At 40.1% G+C, this 19565-nt stretch overlaps 1 protein-coding gene across 1 annotated transcript in view; it reads left to right on the forward strand.

The window, feature by feature from the left end:
- Positions 1-19290, forward strand: part of LOC111867500 (double-strand-break repair protein rad21 homolog) — a 28083-nt gene extending 8793 nt beyond the window's left edge. The window contains 6 exon segments of the mRNA XM_023857439.2: positions 2752-2854; positions 2856-3049; positions 4561-4743; positions 7222-7353; positions 8039-8194; positions 10820-19290. Of these exon segments, the coding sequence (XP_023713207.1) occupies positions 2752-2854; positions 2856-3049; positions 4561-4743; positions 7222-7353; positions 8039-8194; positions 10820-10945 (894 nt within the window). The 3' untranslated portion in view covers positions 10946-19290.
- The last annotated feature ends 275 nt before the right edge of the window (positions 19291-19565 follow it).

The following is a 19565-nucleotide window of genomic DNA, read 5'->3' on the forward strand; positions in this document are numbered from 1 at the left end:
GTGAGGCACCGTTGGGTTATACGAATGCTTCAAGGCCTTCCTTCTACTAAACCAACTGCCTCCATTACCGAGATACAGGGCGCTCATATTATAAGGTAAGGTTATAAAAACCATCTTTTAAGATCATTTTAGTGAAAGTTTCATGCTTCAAGGCGTACCATTCACTGCTCAAATACTAAAAAACCTGCTTCCATTGAAGATATAAAGGGCGCTCATATTATAAGGTAAGGTTATAAAACCACCTTTTAAGATCATTTTAGTGAAAGTTTCATGTTCCTATCTCATAGAATTTAAGAACAATGATGAATAAATCATTTTCGAGCAAAATTTAAATGGCCGGCTGAATATATTACCGCAGGAGACGCAGCCGCGGAATTTAAATTACCGCGTCAAAGGGTTAAAACAATTAAGATGCTGGACTGAAGAGACCATTGCAGTACTCCACAGATACTGTTTTGAGAATGACATTGTGTTTTTTATTTCTCTCTTACCTCCAGAATGTAAGTCAAAATATCAGATGAATGGGTTTTAAAGCAATGTACAAGGGCTGTTTGGAAAGCAACCTCCATTTATTTTAGGCAGCTAATGTAAGAATGGAGGAGAGCTCACACATGTGAGGTAGCATCACATGATTGCCTGTAAACAATCGCATAACTGGTCACCTAGTGTTTGTGCTTGTCTCTTCAGAGTGAGTTATGATGTGTGCTGTGGTTGATAATCCCACCAACTGTGAAAGTTGAACTGTTATTTGCTTTCTTCATGCTAAAATCATGAGTGCTGCGGAAATCCATCATGAGTCGTGCTGTTTGTGGCTATAATATAATGAATGAAGGAACTGTAAGGCAGTGGTGTAGAATGTTCAAAGATAGGCAACGAATGTTCACGATAAAGAGTGATGTGGTCAGCCATCTGTAGTGAGTGATCTTGTTCAGAGTGTTCACCTGAAAAGACGTGTAAATGACCGCTTCACAATTGCAGAACTGTTGCGTGAATTTCCACAAATTTCACGCGCTGTTCTTAACAAGATTATCACATTTAGGCTAGACTGTCACAAGTTTTGTGCAAGATGGGTTCCAGAATGCTCACAGGTATGCACAAAATGCAGAGAATGACATTGATTTTGACTTTTTTCAAATGATGCCACAAAGATGGCAGTGAATTTCTCATTCACATCATACAAGTACCAGGTGGTGAAACATGAATTTCATTTGTGAATGTTGAAACCAGTGAGCAGTGAAAGCAGTGGATGCACACACATTCACCAAACAAGCTGAGAAGTTTAAATAAATGTTTTCTGCCAGAAAGCTGATGGCAGTTGTTTTCTGGGAGAGGAAGAGAGTGCTGATTGTGGAATTCATGCAATGAGGGACCATAATAACTTCACAAGTGTATTTCGAAATACTAAAAAGCAGTGTGGGGCTGTCCATTCAGAACAAACTGCATGGAAAGCTGACCTCTGTTGCAGTGGTCATCCATGACAATGTGCGTCTGAATGCTGGTGCTTGCAGCCAAGCATTGCTGGAGCATTTCAACTGGGAGTTTGACTGTGCTCCTTACAGCCCTGAGCTCACTCTGAGCGACTACTGTATGTTTACCTACCTGAAGAACTGGTTGACTTCGACAGCGCTTCGACAATAGTGAGAAGTTGATGAAAGGTGTCAAAACGTAGCTGAGCTCTTTTTTGACACAGGCATACAAAAACTTTTTCCTCGATATGACAAGTGCCACAGTTCCGTTGGTGACTTCATTGAGAAGTAGCTTAAGTGTGTGTATTTTTTGTATATAATAAATTTTCTTGTTCTCATTGTTTTGTTAACAGCTAACCAGAGGTTACTTTCAGAACAACCCTTGTACTTTTCAGAATTACATTCAGTTTTAAAAATCATTGGAGGTATATTTAACTTCTAATATATAAATTCAGTGCATTTTGCAGTGTAGCCTCAGATTTTAAGTGTAATGGTTTCTGCTGTTTTCAGGTAATCAGGTGTAATTATTTAGTCTATATGATTCTCATTTCTCCCCCCTCCCACACACACCTTGTCTAGATTTCATCTTTCTAGTAATATTTGAGTACAATTTATGAAGCTCATTTTATAGCCTGTACCATTTTTTTTAAATTATGTACTTTTTAAGGTAAATTTGTAACATTTAATTGAGCTTTGTTAAAGTAGATGGTAGATTTGATTGCTGTAAACCAAAATTATATTTGGCTGACAACACTTTAGTGTAATGTCATGCAGTACCAAGGTTTGTTGAAATCTGTACGTAGTTTGAAGCTGAAACATTTGCACAAATAGATATTGTCTCCCCATTATGTGTACATTCACTTTGTATGATTTGTACAAAGAAAAAACAGAAATGTGGTCTGCATTTTAAATGTTCTATTCAGTTCTTAATTTGGAAGAAGAATTTCTGTAACTTAATGTTACCTTGAGATCTGGATATGTACTTGAAACTGAGTGTAACTTCTTGGAAATGAAGTTTACCTATTGCATTTGTTTCTGTAGCAGACTGTTTAGTAAACCTTTCTGTGCTACAGATGTAAATCTACATGCTTTGATAGGTTAGGTAAGGTAAGGTTAGGGTACAGATGTATGTATATGGCTATTGACAATTTTTTATTTTAAATTAACAAAAGGCCTCATCACAGAAAGAGCTAACATGAAGGCTGGTTGAAAGTACAGTTATGGATGCTTTATATTCCTGCTACAGTTAAGCAAATACTAATCCCTTTTTTTTCTCTCTCTCAAGGTCAACAAGAAACTAACAGAGCCACAGGGTGACCTGCCCCCGGCGGACCAGGTGGATCTGCAGCAGTTTATGGCTCCTACTCCTCTCCCCCCACCCCCCACCCCTCNTTGACGCTGTTCAGTTGGCAGGCATGGTGCCCACCCCTGCTCCAACTCCGGCACCCTTACTCCCTCCTCCAACCCCTGGAATTCCACCCCCAACTCCAGGTTTGCCTCCTGCCACACCAGGTCTAGTGCCCCCTGCCACCCCTATGCCACTCCCCATGGATGTGGAAATGCCACAGATACCTCCAGATCAGGTAGATATGTGTGTTCACTGTGATTGCATGTCGGGTTGGTATGGTGTCTTGCTCTTGCATACTCCTTGGCTCTTCAGTCCTCTTAATAACTTTAGCCTCCTTCATGACAGGTGTAGTGTTCGCTGTTTACCTTTTACCTCCACATCTCCATTCTCAACTCTCGGAAATCATCATCTGCAACTCCCAGCCATCTCACTCTGTCTTCCCACTTTTTCTACCTTCTGACTTCTAAACGTAAGAATGTGGCGTATACTGTAACATCAGTACTGCTTTTCCTCTCTCTCACACGATGGAAAATGACTGCAGATATTGCACCATTCACATTTCTTGCTTGAAATGTGGAGGTTGAGTGACAGAGTTCTTTTGAATGGACCCAGATTAGTAGATTCCTCCGCATCCTTCTCATCTGAAGACGGAAACAGAGGTTTCTGAATCTCGTTTTCTTAGGAGTGTTCTAAGTTGCATGCTGCATTTCCTTGCATCTACAGTTGAATAGCAGTTACCTTATTTCTTGTTCTTTAGTGTGCGGCAATAAATAAAATGCATTCCTCAGTCAAAGGCCACAGAAGGTCATAATGCTGCCATCTGTTACTGACAAACTGAAACAATAGCACACTCTGGGACTGAGTTTCAAAATGCCCTTTAAACTTGGTACTGTTGTTTGGGCAGACTGCCATTTGGAGAGACGATAGTGGTTAAAGTAATTATGAATTACGTGTACTAGAACATTGACTTCTAAGCAGAAGTCTGAGCATATTGTGGATGCCTAGCTGCTTCTGCTCATTTCATTCACAGGCAGAATCTCTGTGACATGCGTCTGTAAAGTTGCCTCTTGCAGGGCTCGAACTGCTCTTGAAGCATTCCTAGCAGGAGGTTGGTTGTGGTGTTTCACATACTCTTTATGTTGTCTCTCATTGCTGGTATGTCTGACCTTAATATGTAGTGGAGATGGGTTCTCTAAAAGATCATACGAAACCAGTTTTGTATGGTACAAGATGCTATTCTGAGACAGTTGATTCAGTAGTGCCTGGGTTACATGTTGGAGAACCATATATAATCAGCAAAGATAGAGATTTTCTCATCTTAGCAACATATAGTTCATCTCTGGTGACCACCCAGCTTGCTATTCATTGGATACCTGGTGGTTTATCAGCCAGGAGTAAAGTGGCCAGGGAAGGAAGCTGACCACTCTTTGCCTAGTATGTAGGTTAAAGATGCGTGCAACTGTATCTTCTTCCCCATACGATATATGTATATGTACTGCTGGTGAGATTGGACAGTGTTGGTTTGTTTAATCTCAGCGAGTGATGGATTTTTGTTACCAGCTCATATCAGATTAATGTGAATTGTAATGTGTTGTGTGACACTTGGAAGTAAGAGAATATCCATGAGCCAGGCATATTATATTACATTACATGAAATGGGGTCTGCGTGTGTTGTTTGAGAATGTTTTGATATATAACCATTCAGAAGTATTTTGTTAAGAGATCTCAACGAAATCTCTCGACCAGGTGCACTCTCTGTTGGAGCAACATGAACAGTCTCTGGTACCCCCCATGACACCAGCAGCACAACCCCTGCCTCAGCAGCCTCTTAGCACAGCTGTTGAGCAGGTGCCTCCCCAGACACCAGCACCAATACAGCAACTGCCAGAAGAACAGCTGCCCCATATGGAGAACATGGGCTATGATGTGGTGAGTCCTTTTTGTCTGTTGCCACCAATTGACTGCAGTGAAACCCCCAGTTAATGTTCCTAAGTTTAAGGGTTGCTCCTGTTTAACATTCAGGTTCATTGTCCCTTGTTAAGTTATCCCCATTTAAGATTTCCTCAGTTCAGTAATCAGAATGACTACTCCCACAGCTGAACCTTAAGGCTCGGGCCACACGAGCGCACAAGATGCGTCTGTTGTAACAAACGTCGTGACGTCCATTGTAGAAATAAACGAGAGGTGAATGCTACGCTTTCTTCTGGCTCCATTGCAGACAAAAAACTATGCACCGCATTCTGGAACTGTGTGGTGTCCTCAGCAACGTCCGTCATAAAGTACGTTCGTTGCAACAGATGTACTTCATGCACTTGTGTGACACAGCCTAAACTGTATATTGAAACTGCTTGTTTGCCCAGTGCCTGCAGGTCCTTGTTTTCTTTATTTGAAATTGACATTAAACTGGAATGTGATGTTCAGTTTCATGATTGTACCACTGCTGTAATTTGATTTTATTGCTACATGCTAGTGTAGTGGCATTGGCACTGAGAATGTGTGTATTGCTACATGCTAGTGTAGTGGCATTGGCACTGAGAATGTGTGTATTGCTAAGGGCTAGTGTAGTGGCATTGGCACTGAGAATGTGTGTATTGCTACATGCTAGTGTAGTGGCATTGGCACTGAGAATGTGTGTATTGCTAAGGGCTAGTATAATAGTGTTGATATGTGGGCTTCCTTAACTGATTTTAGTGTTGGGTGTCAGCCAGTAAGTACTGTGCAGTTCCACCCACAGAAACATTGAAGAAGCTTTTTGAATCTTCACTGTAATATGCTAATCATGAAACTTTATTCTCCAGAAATCATGAAAGGGGCAGAAAGCTGCGCAGTAAGTAATGGTATAGCTGGTAAAGGCTTATGGATGCAGAAAAGTAAAATGTGTCTAATGTTTATATGAGCGACTCTCGTACATGGGGAGTTGCAATCCTGAAAATCACCTGTATAGCTGTAATGCATAAAATGGGAAGTGCCTTTAATAAATATAGGAGCCAGGATTTTTTTTTATTTTTTTTTTGTTGCTAGTGGGGTGGTACTAAGTGCCTTGTACTGCGGCCACTTCTGGCCTATTGTACCAGCCCCAGATGATAGGTGAGGGTGATTGTGGAGCAGTTGATGGAATGAAGAGTGGCAGGGGAAACTGAAGTAATTGGAGAAAACATGCCCCAGTGCCACTTTGTCCACCAAAAATCCCACTTGACCAGACCCGGGATCGAACCCGGATCGCCGTGGTGGGAAGCCAGTGACAACCGCTTGAGCTATGGCACGGCCCTTAGGAGCCAGGATAGTTCAGTTGGTATAGCAACAGGTCACGGGCTGGTCTGCTCAGGTTTGATTTTCAGCGGTACAGTAATTTTCTCATCTTCACAACCTAGACAGACTCTGGGGCCCATGCAGCTTCCTGTCATATGGGTACTGTGTGCTCTTTACCTGAGGGTAAAGCAGCAGAAGCATGAAGCTGACTGCTCAACTCCATCTCGTGCTGAGGTCAAGGAAGGTGGAGCTATTCCTGCACCCTCCCCCAATGCCTTCATGTGCATAATGCTTAACTAATTAAGCACAGGAACAATTTTACCTTTTTCCTGAGTGGACACCAAGCACAGTGGAGAAAGAGAGATACCAAAAGTTGTGGTTTTACTTATTAGATACTTTATTTGGCAATACCTTTATGTTAATAATGGTGTTGCCACTGAAATATGACATTTGCAGTTTACAGTTACTGGTGCATTCTTTGATCCTGCACTCTAAGAAAGATCATGTCAAATCCAGAGCCATAAATGAAACAGAACCTTGAACATGTAAACAGTGGTGCCATGTCTGCATAAATGTTTCTATATAAGGACATGCTGGGGCTCAGGTGGCTAGACATCACCTTCTCACTGCTGAGCCTGGGATTCGATCCCAGGTGAATTGTGTGAGATTTTTGGTGGATGAAGTGGTGTTGAGATGCAATTTCTTCAGTTCTTTGATGCTTATCATCAGTCCTCCATTGCTTCTTTCATCTCTCACTGCCCCCTGAGATATGTGATAGCACTGACCAGGCAGAACTTTGTCACATCTTCAGTATGTAACTTGGGAGCTGCGTCTCTGAGCTGCCACTTGGCAGGTTACAGAACGAAGGAGTTAGTTTTGAAGTTGCTTTTTACATAGAAGATAAGGGCAGAAGTGACAGTTGGTACTGTAGGATGATGTCACAAAACATGAAATGATTCTCATGCTGTGACTTCCTTGGGTCATGGTGACAACAGGTAGTTCAGGGACGGTTTATTGAGTTACAGTTTGCAAAATGCATTGGATGTGTCACAGTAAAATGTTGGTGGGACCATGCTCACCTCTGCCAATCCTGGTGTTTTCTGTGGACGTCACATGGTGCTGTAAATTCATAAAGATGTACGTTGTGTTATATCACAGAATAATCCCCTGATGGCCAACATGGGTTATGATGACCAACATCCGCCTGCACAGACACCAGGTGCCATTTCGGAAAGAGGGGTGGCCACGCCGTGGAATGAGGACTATGAATTCCCAGCATCAGTTGGACCGGTGAGTGCTGTCTGCATAGTTTGTGCGTTCCCTTCAGCACTGAATTCTTAGCGAGCAGTGAACATGATTAGATTGTCCCACACCTCTGTTTTGTTGAGATTGTGGGGTTGTTGCAGCATGTAGTATTGTAGGTGGATATCATTGTTTCAGCAGAACATTAGCCTTCATCTTCAGGGTAGGGGTAAGTTTTGTAAGGATATGGTCAGGTTATATGGGCATGTCAGATTTACAGGTGGGGGAGAGGGAAAAGTCACCCCCCCAAATCCTCTGTTTGTGTTTGGACTAGACTTTCCTTTCCCCTTCCCGTGTACGGATCTGAGTACACACCTTTCTTGCAACCTGCCTGTATAACCTGATCATTATCCTTACCTAACTCACCCCTACCCTGAAGATGGGTATGTCACCGCTGGAGGGGGTGTCCTGCATAGCGCAAATGCGTCACAATATATATTATAACAAACTTTCTTTGCAGAATCCTTATTTTTGCTTTGCATAACACCATTTGGAAAACAGTGAACTAGATGAGAAGAAGGAAATAGGAAATTACATTTAAAGGGGGAAGCATATGAGGGATTTGGAGAGGTTTAATGTATGGGACTTTTTTCCATGGTTTCGGTTGGAAAAGTGAGTTTCATTGTGCATGTACCTCATGTCATTCAAGACTAATGATGATTTTGGCTTTCAGCCCGAGGAACAGCAAGTGGATGAGACGTATGAGCAGTTTGAGGAGCGAGTTCTCAACAAGCGTGCTGGCCACATGTACCACATAGTGAAGAGCAAACTCACGCGCAGCGACAAGCTGTTCTTGTCTGAAATGGTACATCGGAACAACAGGAAACAGGTAATCAGCTGTTGAGTACAGTGTTCTTCACAGTATGGCCACTTGTACTTAGCAAAAGTTACCGTATCACCATGAATTTGAGGCATTAAATGTATGCTGGCTTGTGTAGTGGTGTTCAAAATCATGCTGCCATGTTGCTTCATGATGTGTTTGTAACTGAAGAGTGCCAGGCACCAGTGACAATTTCACTTCATTTAACCCTTCTGGTGGCTTATCTTCCAGTCCAATGACTTTTTTAGTGTACTGGTGGTTTGTAATGTTCCACAGTAACACGATGCCTTGCATGATCTATATATGCCCAAGGAATTGCAAAAGGAAAAATGAATGGGTTTAAAGTTATTCTCAGGGAGAAATATCTCATCTGATTGTGACAGTATTATTACACAACCTTGGTCAAATATGGCGGTTCTGACAGAACCCATTAAATGGCTACCCTCAGATAGTGGAATGAAGGCATTAAATTATGTCCCTTATTGACATTAAGGGAGGAGGCCCCCGATTTGCAGCGGAAGTTGAAATTTCTGTGCAATATTGTTCATACATGTCTTGTGAAGTCAAAGCCAGAGTGAAGATTTAATATATAAGAATATATAAATGTTCAGAGGATGGGGAGAACCATATGCTCTGAAGTCATTTGCTGCAAAGGAAGAGAAATTTTGGAAGACCAGTGCTGAACACAAACTGGGCATTTTTCATCATCTCAGTTTGGTTAAAGAAACAACTTTTGGGAAGTGGGTCTGGTTTTGTTTCCAGTCTAGGGATAAGAAGACAATTGGTTCCATATAATCAGCTCAACAGATTAGGTTTCGTGTCTTTACCTGATGATGGAAGCAGTGCCGGCATCCAGAGCAATGTATTTCTTTAAGCAGAATGAGATAATGGAAAATGCCCAACGTATATATCAGTATAGTAGCGCATTTTCCTCACACAGTAAGAGATGGCGTGATCAAGGGAAATACAAACATCTAAAGGACATGAAGGAAACTGTTTGTCATACAGTGTTCAGCTGCAGAGGAAACCTGACAGCAGCGTAGAGTGGATGGAACGTTTTTCCGCGACTGCTGTGCCCTTCCCCGCTAGCAAGAGTGCAGTCATGTCACTGATTCCCTCATATCAGTTTCTATACATGCACACATTTATAAGAATACTGTAAAAAGATAACACAGACTTACTGTGCTTTATAACAGGTGCTGAAGGTGACCCCTTCTCCTTGCAAACATGCTTCGCATAAATAAATTATGTGACACTTTCTGAAGTTGGTCCATGGTAATTGAACCAGTTACACATGTTCTTTCATTCTGCAGAGCTTCAGCACTGCGAGAATTATTCTTATAGACTTTTCCCTTTAAGTTTTCCCGAAGATAAAAATCGCAAAAACTGAGATCTGCAGATCTGGGAGGCCACAGTCCTCTGCTGATTATTCTGTCTTCAAAGACTCCACGTGTTGCAACCATGGTTCCATTAGGCCTATGTGCTGTAGCACTGTCTTGCTGAAAATACCCATATTGTCTTTCTTCAGCAGTCAGCTGATTGAAGAACGGATTCAGTATATCGTTAACATAGTGGTCAGAGTTCACGGTTTCATGTAAAAATAAGGGGTCAAAGATTTGCTGTGGACTTACACCCCNNNCCCACCTTTTCACTATGTAATGGCACTTGCTGTGTAGTGTGAGGATTTTCATTGCTCCATATTCTTACATTTTGTGCATTGACATGGCCGCTAACATGTAACCACTCTTCATCAGTCATGAAGAGAAGCTGTGGATCCATGATCCATCATGCACATTTTACAGCAGCCAGTTGCAAAAACGAATTCTTGCTGCATAATCTTTTTGTTTCAGCTTATTTGATTACTGTTATTTTATATGGGTGAAATTTGATTAATTTTGTGGCGATGAAAGCAGATCCTATCGAAACACCGGTTTCCTTTGCTAAGTGTCTTAACTATTTTTGAAGACTGATCCGTAGTCGTGCCTCAATAGCCTGAACCTTTTCTTCATTCAGCACAGTCCTCTTCGATTGCTTCTGTATGTCACATGCTGCACCTGTGGCCTGCCACTTCTTCACAAGCTTGGATACACACAACTTTGTGGGAACTGGGGAGTCAGGATATTTACAACAAAACTTACGGATACATTTTCTGTAATTTTTTCCTTGAAAGTTTCAACAGTAAACATGCTGTTCAATAGTGAACTTTATTTCAGTATAAATGTCGACTGCCTATTGACACCGCTAACAAAGACTGACTATTAATGCAACTTACTGCAGTGACAAGATCAGACCACCTGATGGTGCATGTTTATCAGTGTTAATGACTCATTCAGCTCTCAGCAGTTACAGCAGCAATCTGTGAGAAAAGTTGTGTCTGCTGTATGCTGCTGCCAGGTTTCCTCTGTCACTGAACACAATGTATTTCTCTGTCTGTGGGCATGTGTGTGCTCCTCAGAATATGTGACTGAAGAAAAGTATGATGTATGCATTGGAATTAGTGATGACCAAGATGGGGGCATTGTGTTGTTATGATCTTCCAGCATTCAGGAAAATGAAAATGCACAAGGAATTGTGCCTGATAAATTAAAATGGGGACAAAACCCTGTAGATTGATATTTATGTTCTGATTTTCAGGTGGCCCAGAAGTTCTACACACTCCTTGTGTTGAAGAAACATGTAGTGTTGGAACTGCATCAAGAAAGCTCATATGACGATATCATGATCACGAGGGGTGCAAAGTTTGATAATCCGTCTCTCTAAAAATCTCTCAATATGTGGCAAGAAATTTCTTGGTGGACGAAAGTGTAGCTGGAGATTTTGTACATAGCCATTTGATACAAATTCTACAGATAGATGGCTGAGGTGCATTTTACGTGCCTGTTTGGACATGGAGAATTTCAGGAAAGGTGAAGCATGGTGTTGTATGATTGTGTGAGTGCATTCTGCTTTCTGGTTTTGAACAATTTATGTTTCTGGTTTTTAAAATTATTATGTGCTATATGCAGATGTAACAGGGAAAGATACAGAGTGGGAACTTGAATGCTCTCATGCTGTCTTTAAGAGCCTTCTTCCTCTGGTGCTTACTATCCAGATTTTTACCCCCCTTCCTTTTTAAAACAAAGTTGTTTTGATTTTTATCTATGACATCTGAATCACCACTTGTTTATTTTTTTGTTGAGTAGACCAGGTGGCATAGACTTGGCCACTTAATTCAAGGCTCTGGAGTTAACATACATACATACGTGTCACCATGATTCCAAATTAGTAATGTGATTTAGCAGCTGTGATGACTAGGTTCTCTCTCCAAGTTTGAAAGCTCTATGAATGAGGTGGTGTTTTGTAATCATGTAATATTTATGATATAAACAGGTGAAATTATCAGCTAATGGTGAACAGTAGATCATAAAAACATGTACATTTTCAAGGAGATTAGCATACTTTTTGTATAATCAAACAAAGGTGTGTGTGTGTGTGCAATAACAGAGTCAACCTATCCCACTGGTAATAAATGGGAATTCATTCAGTAAATTGACTGGCTCTTGGATTTACAACTGGGGTTCAGTTCCTGGCTGTGGTAGGATTTTTCTCTTCAATATCAAGTCAAGACCAGCTGTGACTCACCCTCCTTTTTAATGGGTTCCAGGGACTCGTTCCTTGTGGAAGGGTGTAAACCAGCTGGTGTATGGAGCTGATCATCTATGTCTGTTGTCTTCTGTTGAAATTAAGAATGTGGGAGATTTTCCTTCATGTTTTCATAGTGTGCTTATGCACAGAGGCAGTTATACCGTTACGTTTGGACCCTTCATGCACAAAGCTTTGTAACGCTCATATCAACAGTTGATTCTTCCCTAGATGGCAGTGCATTAGGTCTTCCATCAGTTGACCACATTTTCTTGTTTTTGGTGTGTTTGCAATGAAAAATTAGCATTGCTTTGTCTCCATGTAACTATTCAAGAATATGGGATGGATTTTCATGAAATTTGATGCTTTGGAGTTTTCCTGAAATATGTTAGCACATCAGTCTTCTGGTTAAATTAGACACAACAGTACTGGACTCTTTATATGAAGACCTATGTGCATTTCTGCACCCATTTAAAATGTAACTCACTAAATACTTACGAGATTGACTTGTTTTGAACAAAAGTAGAGATAAATGAAACACATTTTATTCCCAGCATTGCCCTACAAGTCTTACAGTTACTGAGATAATTAAAATAATATTGAGCAAATGCTGCAGAATTGGTGCACTGTGCATACATATCCCAACTTATTATCACTGTGGGTTGTGCTTTAGTTTAATTCCAGATCACGACAAGAAACTTCAATTAATTTGGTATAAATAACAGTTTTTCGTAATTCAGAGTAATTAACATTCTTCAAGTGGGACAGGCAATTCTGTAAGTGGAGATCTTGTTAACTTGTCAGTTGCATAAATTACTCAGCAGTGTTGAATGTGATGAGGATGGGTTGTGGATAGAGAATTTGTAAAGGATTTTAAAGAAAGAGGTTGTTTCATATTTCAAAGTGCCATCATCATATCCTCTAGAAGGACAGAGAGAATCCCAGGATAGCTCAGTCATTGTAGTGAGAGGCTGTGGGCTGGATGACCAGAGGTTTGGGGTCTGATTCCTAGCAGAGACAAAAGAGATTTTTCTCTTCTTCAAAGTATCCAGACTAGCTCTGGGTCCCACCCAGTCTCCTGTCCAGTGGGTACCAGGGAATCTTTCCCCAAGGATAAAGTGGCTGCGTCATGAAGCTGACCACTCACCTCTACACAATGCCAAAGTTGGGAATGCATGGAGCTGTACCTCTACTTACCTTCTCCCAGGACACCCAGAAGGATGTGAAATGTATTGCTGCTGAGCTGACTGCCAAAGAGACTGAGAGACCTCTGGGGTTTCAGATTTGAAGTTCTCAAAATTCTGAATGTGAAAAAGATTACCATCTTCCAGGATGTGGCACTGCATAATCTCATAGATAGGTCCAGAGGATGAATACCTGCCTGACCTTGAGGGACACACTTCTGCCATGAAGACGGAAGCAGCAGGTATTTTGAAATGTTGGCATCTGCTTACCACTCTTCAGTGTTACATCCCAGAAGACGTTAATGTCCATCCAGGGCTTATATTGTCACATGTTCATGACTGAACACAGGGTTTGGATTTGTAATTGGGTTTATTGAAGATGCATAACTTGTAACTACATGTAATTATAGTGCTAATACTAATTCACCCTCTTTACAATTAACTATGACATGCACTCAATGCCGTAGATTCCTCTGCATTTTTGTGCCACGGCTCCGGTCCTTGCTGACTGAGGCTGGCTCACACTGACTCTTCATGGCTGCAACCCCTAGCCAATATCTGCCTCCTTGCCATGTCTCTCCAACATTGGCGAGTAGTGAATGCTTGGAGACTCACTCAACAATCCTTTCTACTAACCAACTTGTCCCATTGGGCCTTGTTATATAGTCTCGGTGTAGACTGCATAGGAAACACCGCTTCCAGCAGCTCTTCTGATGTTGTGTGCACATATCCGTTGCCAAGGAGACATGTTTCCAGAGCCATTGCCTAGCAATGACCTTCTATTCTGGCTTTGAGCCCTCATGTAACAGTATTGTTTCACTTGAACCCAGAACTCTCTACTGTCCTTTATAACAGATCATTTTAAGAAAGTGCAACTAATAGTAAACTTTTATCATATAAAGCTGTTTGAATGATTATTACAGAACTTGTTTCTTCTCTAGAAGAAAGTGCACCACAGCCCAGTTATAAAGATCAGTCAGTCAGTGTTGTTCATGGAAGTACTTGCTTTTTTTATGAGAACTAAGCGAACTGCACAAATGAACTATGCAGATTAGATGTGTTACTTAACATTAAACTAAATGGTATGCAAACAATTGTCGCAGTGCTGTAGAGGGTTAAGGGTTCCCAAGGTGGTGGTCTGGGCTTTGAGGCCGACTGAATCGAATGGAAATTTTTATATGACAGAAAATAAGTTGCTAAAATAATGAAGATTGGGGCCTCCTGGGATGTGATGCTATGTAGTTGGCAGAAGGCTACCAGTGTTTTGGAGGAACCTGCTGTGTTTATCTTCTACTGTGAAGATGGATGCAGTGGGTCTCTCTGAATCATTATCACTGAAATGGAGTTTTGGTTATGCAGAATGTTCAAGATAATTTTTGGTTTCACTTTGTGCAGTTCTTGGGTTGCCTTCGAAAGGTACCCATTTGTCAGGGTTGAAGACTTTTACTCTGAAGATGGAAGCAGGTGGTACCTATCTACCAGACTACATGGTGTCACCAGAAGACTGTCATCTGAATTGTCAAATTTGTATTTTGCCTATGCATTGTCCGATGCTTGGTTCCCTGGTCTTTACCTGTAGTAGTTTATTTCAAACCACTTAAGAAACTGCACGAATGACAGTAATGCTGATTGATGTAGCTCGTCACAGCAGTAGGTTATAGCAACTGTCACGTAACTTCAAACAAGGCCAAGAGTAACCTTGAATGCGCAGAAGAAAAATTTCAGACAAGGGGGTGGGTTCGAGGGTTTGAGAAGTGACAGGTGGCCAGTTGTTTGTAAGGCACCCTCGAAGCAGGTTATACTTACAGTTTTTCTATCATCTGTTTAAAAACATCAGTTTCCTTGTGCACTTAAATCATACATAGTGAGTAAGAAATTAGGTCAGGGTATAGGTATAAATTAGTAATACACATTAAACGTATTTTTCTTTGTATGACGAGTGGCAATATGTTTGTATTGTAATATGTTCTTCGAAAAGAGGATAGGATAGTTTCAATGAAACACGAGGTGTCAGTGAAAGTGGAAGAACGAGTGTTAAGAAAGCCCTCCCACCACAAGCTATGCGCAGGATTTGACTAGGAATGCAGGTCCTTGTTCAAAGTTAGGTGACACTGTCTATAGCTGTCATCTATGAATTTTGCGTAGCTCAAGTTAATGTTTCAGGCACGCTGTCATGTAAATTATGTAAGATGAAAATGACACCACCAGGTCAAGAGCCTCCATCACTGCTCTTGATGCATGTTTTTGCTTCCATTTTTCTTAATGCCATTCACCTACCTTAGTTTTTGATCTCTTTTAACATCCCCTTTTCAGATTTATTACTGGCTGATTTTAATAGGCTCTGTATCTGCCCTAATGTGACCAGCCCATCTGGGTCAACTAGCTTTAGATTTCTCTCTGAATTTCTTGTCACAGTTTCCTAAGAAGAAACCAAAGTCTTACACTTTCACATCATTCTACAGTTGTGTTTGTGTGCTGTCCTGCTGGTTCTCAAAAGTTGTAGTGAAAAGAAATTGTGGGTTGTGACACTATATTCTGGTAGCTATTAACTGATTCTGTCTTGGAGATGGATGCTGCAAGTTCCTCCAGAATGCTGGCACATATGCCACACTTTGTGAAGCCACATTTGAGAAGATATTCCACTATCCCTACAGTGGTTTGAAGTTAAAAATTGCTGACAGTCTCTCTTCCATAATGTTGCCTGTGCAAGGTGTGGTGTGCCCTGGTTCATAGAGTAAGGTAGGGTCAGGTAAAGATGTCCCTGTGCTTAATTAGTTAAGCAATATGCCATGAAGACTTATGGTGGAGTGGAGGTATAGCTCTATCGGTTCATAGAGTAGATGTACTTCAAGTTCATTTCTGTGGTGGATGGTAGAAGGAATGTGACTGACTTAGCTGTTACAGAATAAGAGTATCGCCAGCCACTGTAATTGCAATTTTAATCGTTTCTTGCATCCTGTTGTGTGTTTAATTAATAGTAGAGTGAATTTACCGACTACACAACACGTGTTGTGTAGTCGGTAAATTCACTCTGCTATCACTTTAATTGCATCCCAAACTCTCAGTGAGGCATTTCACTTACAAAGTTCATTATGTGACCACTTGAGAACTTAATGAAGGTTAAAATTAAGGTAAGACTTCTGGGATGTGACACTGTGTACTTGGGTAGATAAGTACCAACATTCCAAAGGAACTATAATCTTAAAATACCTGATGCTGACCCCTTTCAACAATGTTGAGGGCTGCTTTGTTTCTAGCATGGAGTATTCAGTAGACATTCTGTACAGTGAATTTGAAGTTTATGAAATGGTTCACAGAAGCTGACTGACCAAAAGATGTTTGTATTCTAAAGTATTTCTGTATCTGTTACCATATTTATATTTGTGTAACAATGAAATGATTTATTCAGTCTCATGCAAAGCAACCATTTTAGTTTATTAGCCAAGCACTAATTGTGTAATTTGCCTTTCACCCTGGAAGATAAAGTTACAGATCGGATACAGGCTACAAAACCTAATCTTTTTGGTATTTACTGGTAAAGATGTCTCACCAGATTTCATACAAATTCTTGGGGTATTATAATTTCAGCTGGCATGCAGATGCATACACAGGTCTGTAGGATGTTATTTACAATGTACATGTGACCACTTGGCAGTCGCACCTCTTGAGCATACTTCAGTTTTGTGAGGTGCCTTGTGGAAATGTAGTTCTGTTGACAGATCCTAAATGACAGTTCATTAGTTAGGAGATTACAGCAGACTCAATACATGTAAGAAAATTTAATATTTCTGCATATTTTATGAATATTTCATTGGACTAAACTATACTGCGGTTTTGTAGCGAGGTATGGGTCATATAACCATGGTAAATCCTGATATAGATCTCGAGAAATGTTATGACATCTGCATTCTCTCTCTACTACTTTTAATGACCATGCATCCACAAAGCACAATTTTCGGCCTTTAGTTGAACACTTCTAAGGCCTGGCACATGAAGTGAAGAAACACTATGATATATAATATGTTTTGTCCTGTGGGATATAATCCTGTGTAGTCATGGGAAAGTCAATAGACATTTCAAAGGAATATACCACTTCCTTCATCAGGGTCACTTAGCTATCTGTTTTTTTTTTCTGGTTTCTTGTTTGAGTCACCAACCCTTAAGACAGAATGTCAGTTGAAATTGGGTGGACCACATTGTGTTATGTCACAGGAGACCAAATTCAGAGCTCTTCAGTCATCACTGAGAATCCCAATATACAATGCATACAGCTAATTCCAAGCAAAACATAAAGTTTTGGCTGAAAGAGGAGAGGAAATGGCATGTTTCACATTTTTACATTTTTAATGGTCTGAAGATATGCTATCAGCCAGATCAGCATTTGTCACTGTCATGTAACTATTTCCATTGTTCTCATTCATCTTGTAAAACTGTTGGACATTGAATGGAGTGTTTACATTCTTTACTACCAGTTGGCAGATTGCGCAGTGCTCATTGGATGTTGGTTTGCAGGTTGTGGGTTTAAATCCTGTTTAGAATGTGACTATCATTTCTACTCCTTAAATATAGTGCAGGAGGTGGAATTTTGTTTTCCTTTCCTGTTTTGTTGGCATAAGAGAGCAGCAGTGTGAACACTGCCAATAACAGACAATAACTTGGCACAGGTTTCCTATGCCAGTAAAGGTAACCATGTAAATCAAACTTGTATGTGTGCATTTTCTAAAGGTGGCAGAACAAGATTTCATACACGTTGTAGAAGAGTGTACATATTACATTTGTTTAGTGGGTGTGTTGCCATTCCCTCTGCCGGGCATATGCATGCACATGGGATGCTCCCTATTCTGTTTCCATTTTCCTGATTTTGATGTTAACATGTCATAGAATTGTTTACAATATGAATTCTGGAAAATGGCTTCGAATACAAACCTAAACATAAGGCCATTTTTATTAAGATAAATTTTAAAGGAAGGAGTCTATAAATGAAATATATTTTTATATATATTAACATTAATACCGTAATGAGAGAATTTGTACAAGGAACAAGACTTCAATTGCATAATTATTTGTGAAGGCTTGCCAAAAAGTGTATGTTGAAGATGTCTGCATAAGAGGAGACATTTTAAAACGGGTATAGTTACATAGTTTGATATTTAACATAAGAGGGACAAAAATGTTGTATTTTAATTAATTAAAAGTGCATTGTTTATCTGCTATTTTAAAAATGGTCTCAGAAGTGCTTTGTGCTGTCAAGCCTCTCTCCTGTTTCAGGTTGTGAGGACCAGTTGATATATTGATTGACCGTGCAGTCCTGCGACTGTGAGGAGGTCATGATACCCATGTGAACACTGAATTGCATCAGTGCTGTTGAGATTGCTTATTTCAGTTGAGAAAATAAAATAACCACACTGATACTGTCTAGTGTTCACACGTTCTAACAGGCGACGGTCTCTCATTGGCTATGACTATCACACAACTAAACTACAGAACTATGAAAAGTTATATAGTTGTCTAGTATATAATGCCATGTAGTCTGGTTGATAGGTACAAACATTTCAGAGGAGCATATACCTTCAGCTTCAGGTTACCTCTACCATGAAGATGCAGTCAGCAGGTTCCTCCATTGTTGGTACCTATCTACTAGCAACATGGTGCCACATCCCAGATGACTGTAATATTCACTGCCATGAGAACCTCAAATGTCATGATCACTTCTTGTTGTTCCAAGTCATTTTCCATTGCCTTATGTGGCAGAAATTGTAATGTATTAGAATAATGTCACTTTGTATGAGAAATACAGTGTTCAAAATGAAGATATTTAAATCTTACCTGCATTCTTGTGATGAGTGGGATGTACCTGTGCATTGTTACCCATTTTGAATGCTGCATTAGAAATGTCTTTGCACATTGGTTGTTGAGAAAGGCAATATATTTATTATATTACACTAATAGTTTGAATTGTCAAAGTGTAGGTAATCATTAAATTATTTAATGACAATTTTTTTTCTTATTTTCCACTGTTTGTATTGGGAGGAAATGGAATTGGTTGGTTGTAAAATGTACCAAGGCTCCAGTATAGTTACTTTACCATCTCAGATGTTGGCGCAGAATTGTATATTTGTACAGTTTCTGTGTACTAAGAGTTTGCGGGTATGTGAGAATTGCAATAGTACCTTCTTTAGTCCGGTTTATTAACTTCAAAAAACCTTCTTTAGGGGGTAAATTAGTTAAGTGTAAGATGTTCATTGACAGTGCAACTGTTTTTCATGAATATAAGGTTAATAAATGAGAAGTAAAGTGTTATTTGTATTTGTAAGGAAATGTATAATAATTTTTAGGCATGGTTATTTTATTTTGCTGTGTGAAGGATGTGACCATTATGATGTTCAGGAATTCTCCACAGAGTTCTTTCAAAAGAAATCTGAACATTTAACAGCGTCTTTATTTCAGTTCAGATTTATTTATTAAAGTCATGCAGACAGGCTGAAATTTATGATTTAGAATTTACCACAGATAAGCCCACAGTGTATTATCTAGTTTGTTTTCATACTTCTTCCTGAATGTACTAGTTCCAGGGA

Source organism: Cryptotermes secundus, unplaced genomic scaffold (genome assembly GCF_002891405.2).
Source record: "Cryptotermes secundus unplaced genomic scaffold, Csec_1.0 scaffold1089, whole genome shotgun sequence".
NCBI lineage: Eukaryota > Metazoa > Arthropoda > Insecta > Blattodea > Kalotermitidae > Cryptotermes > Cryptotermes secundus.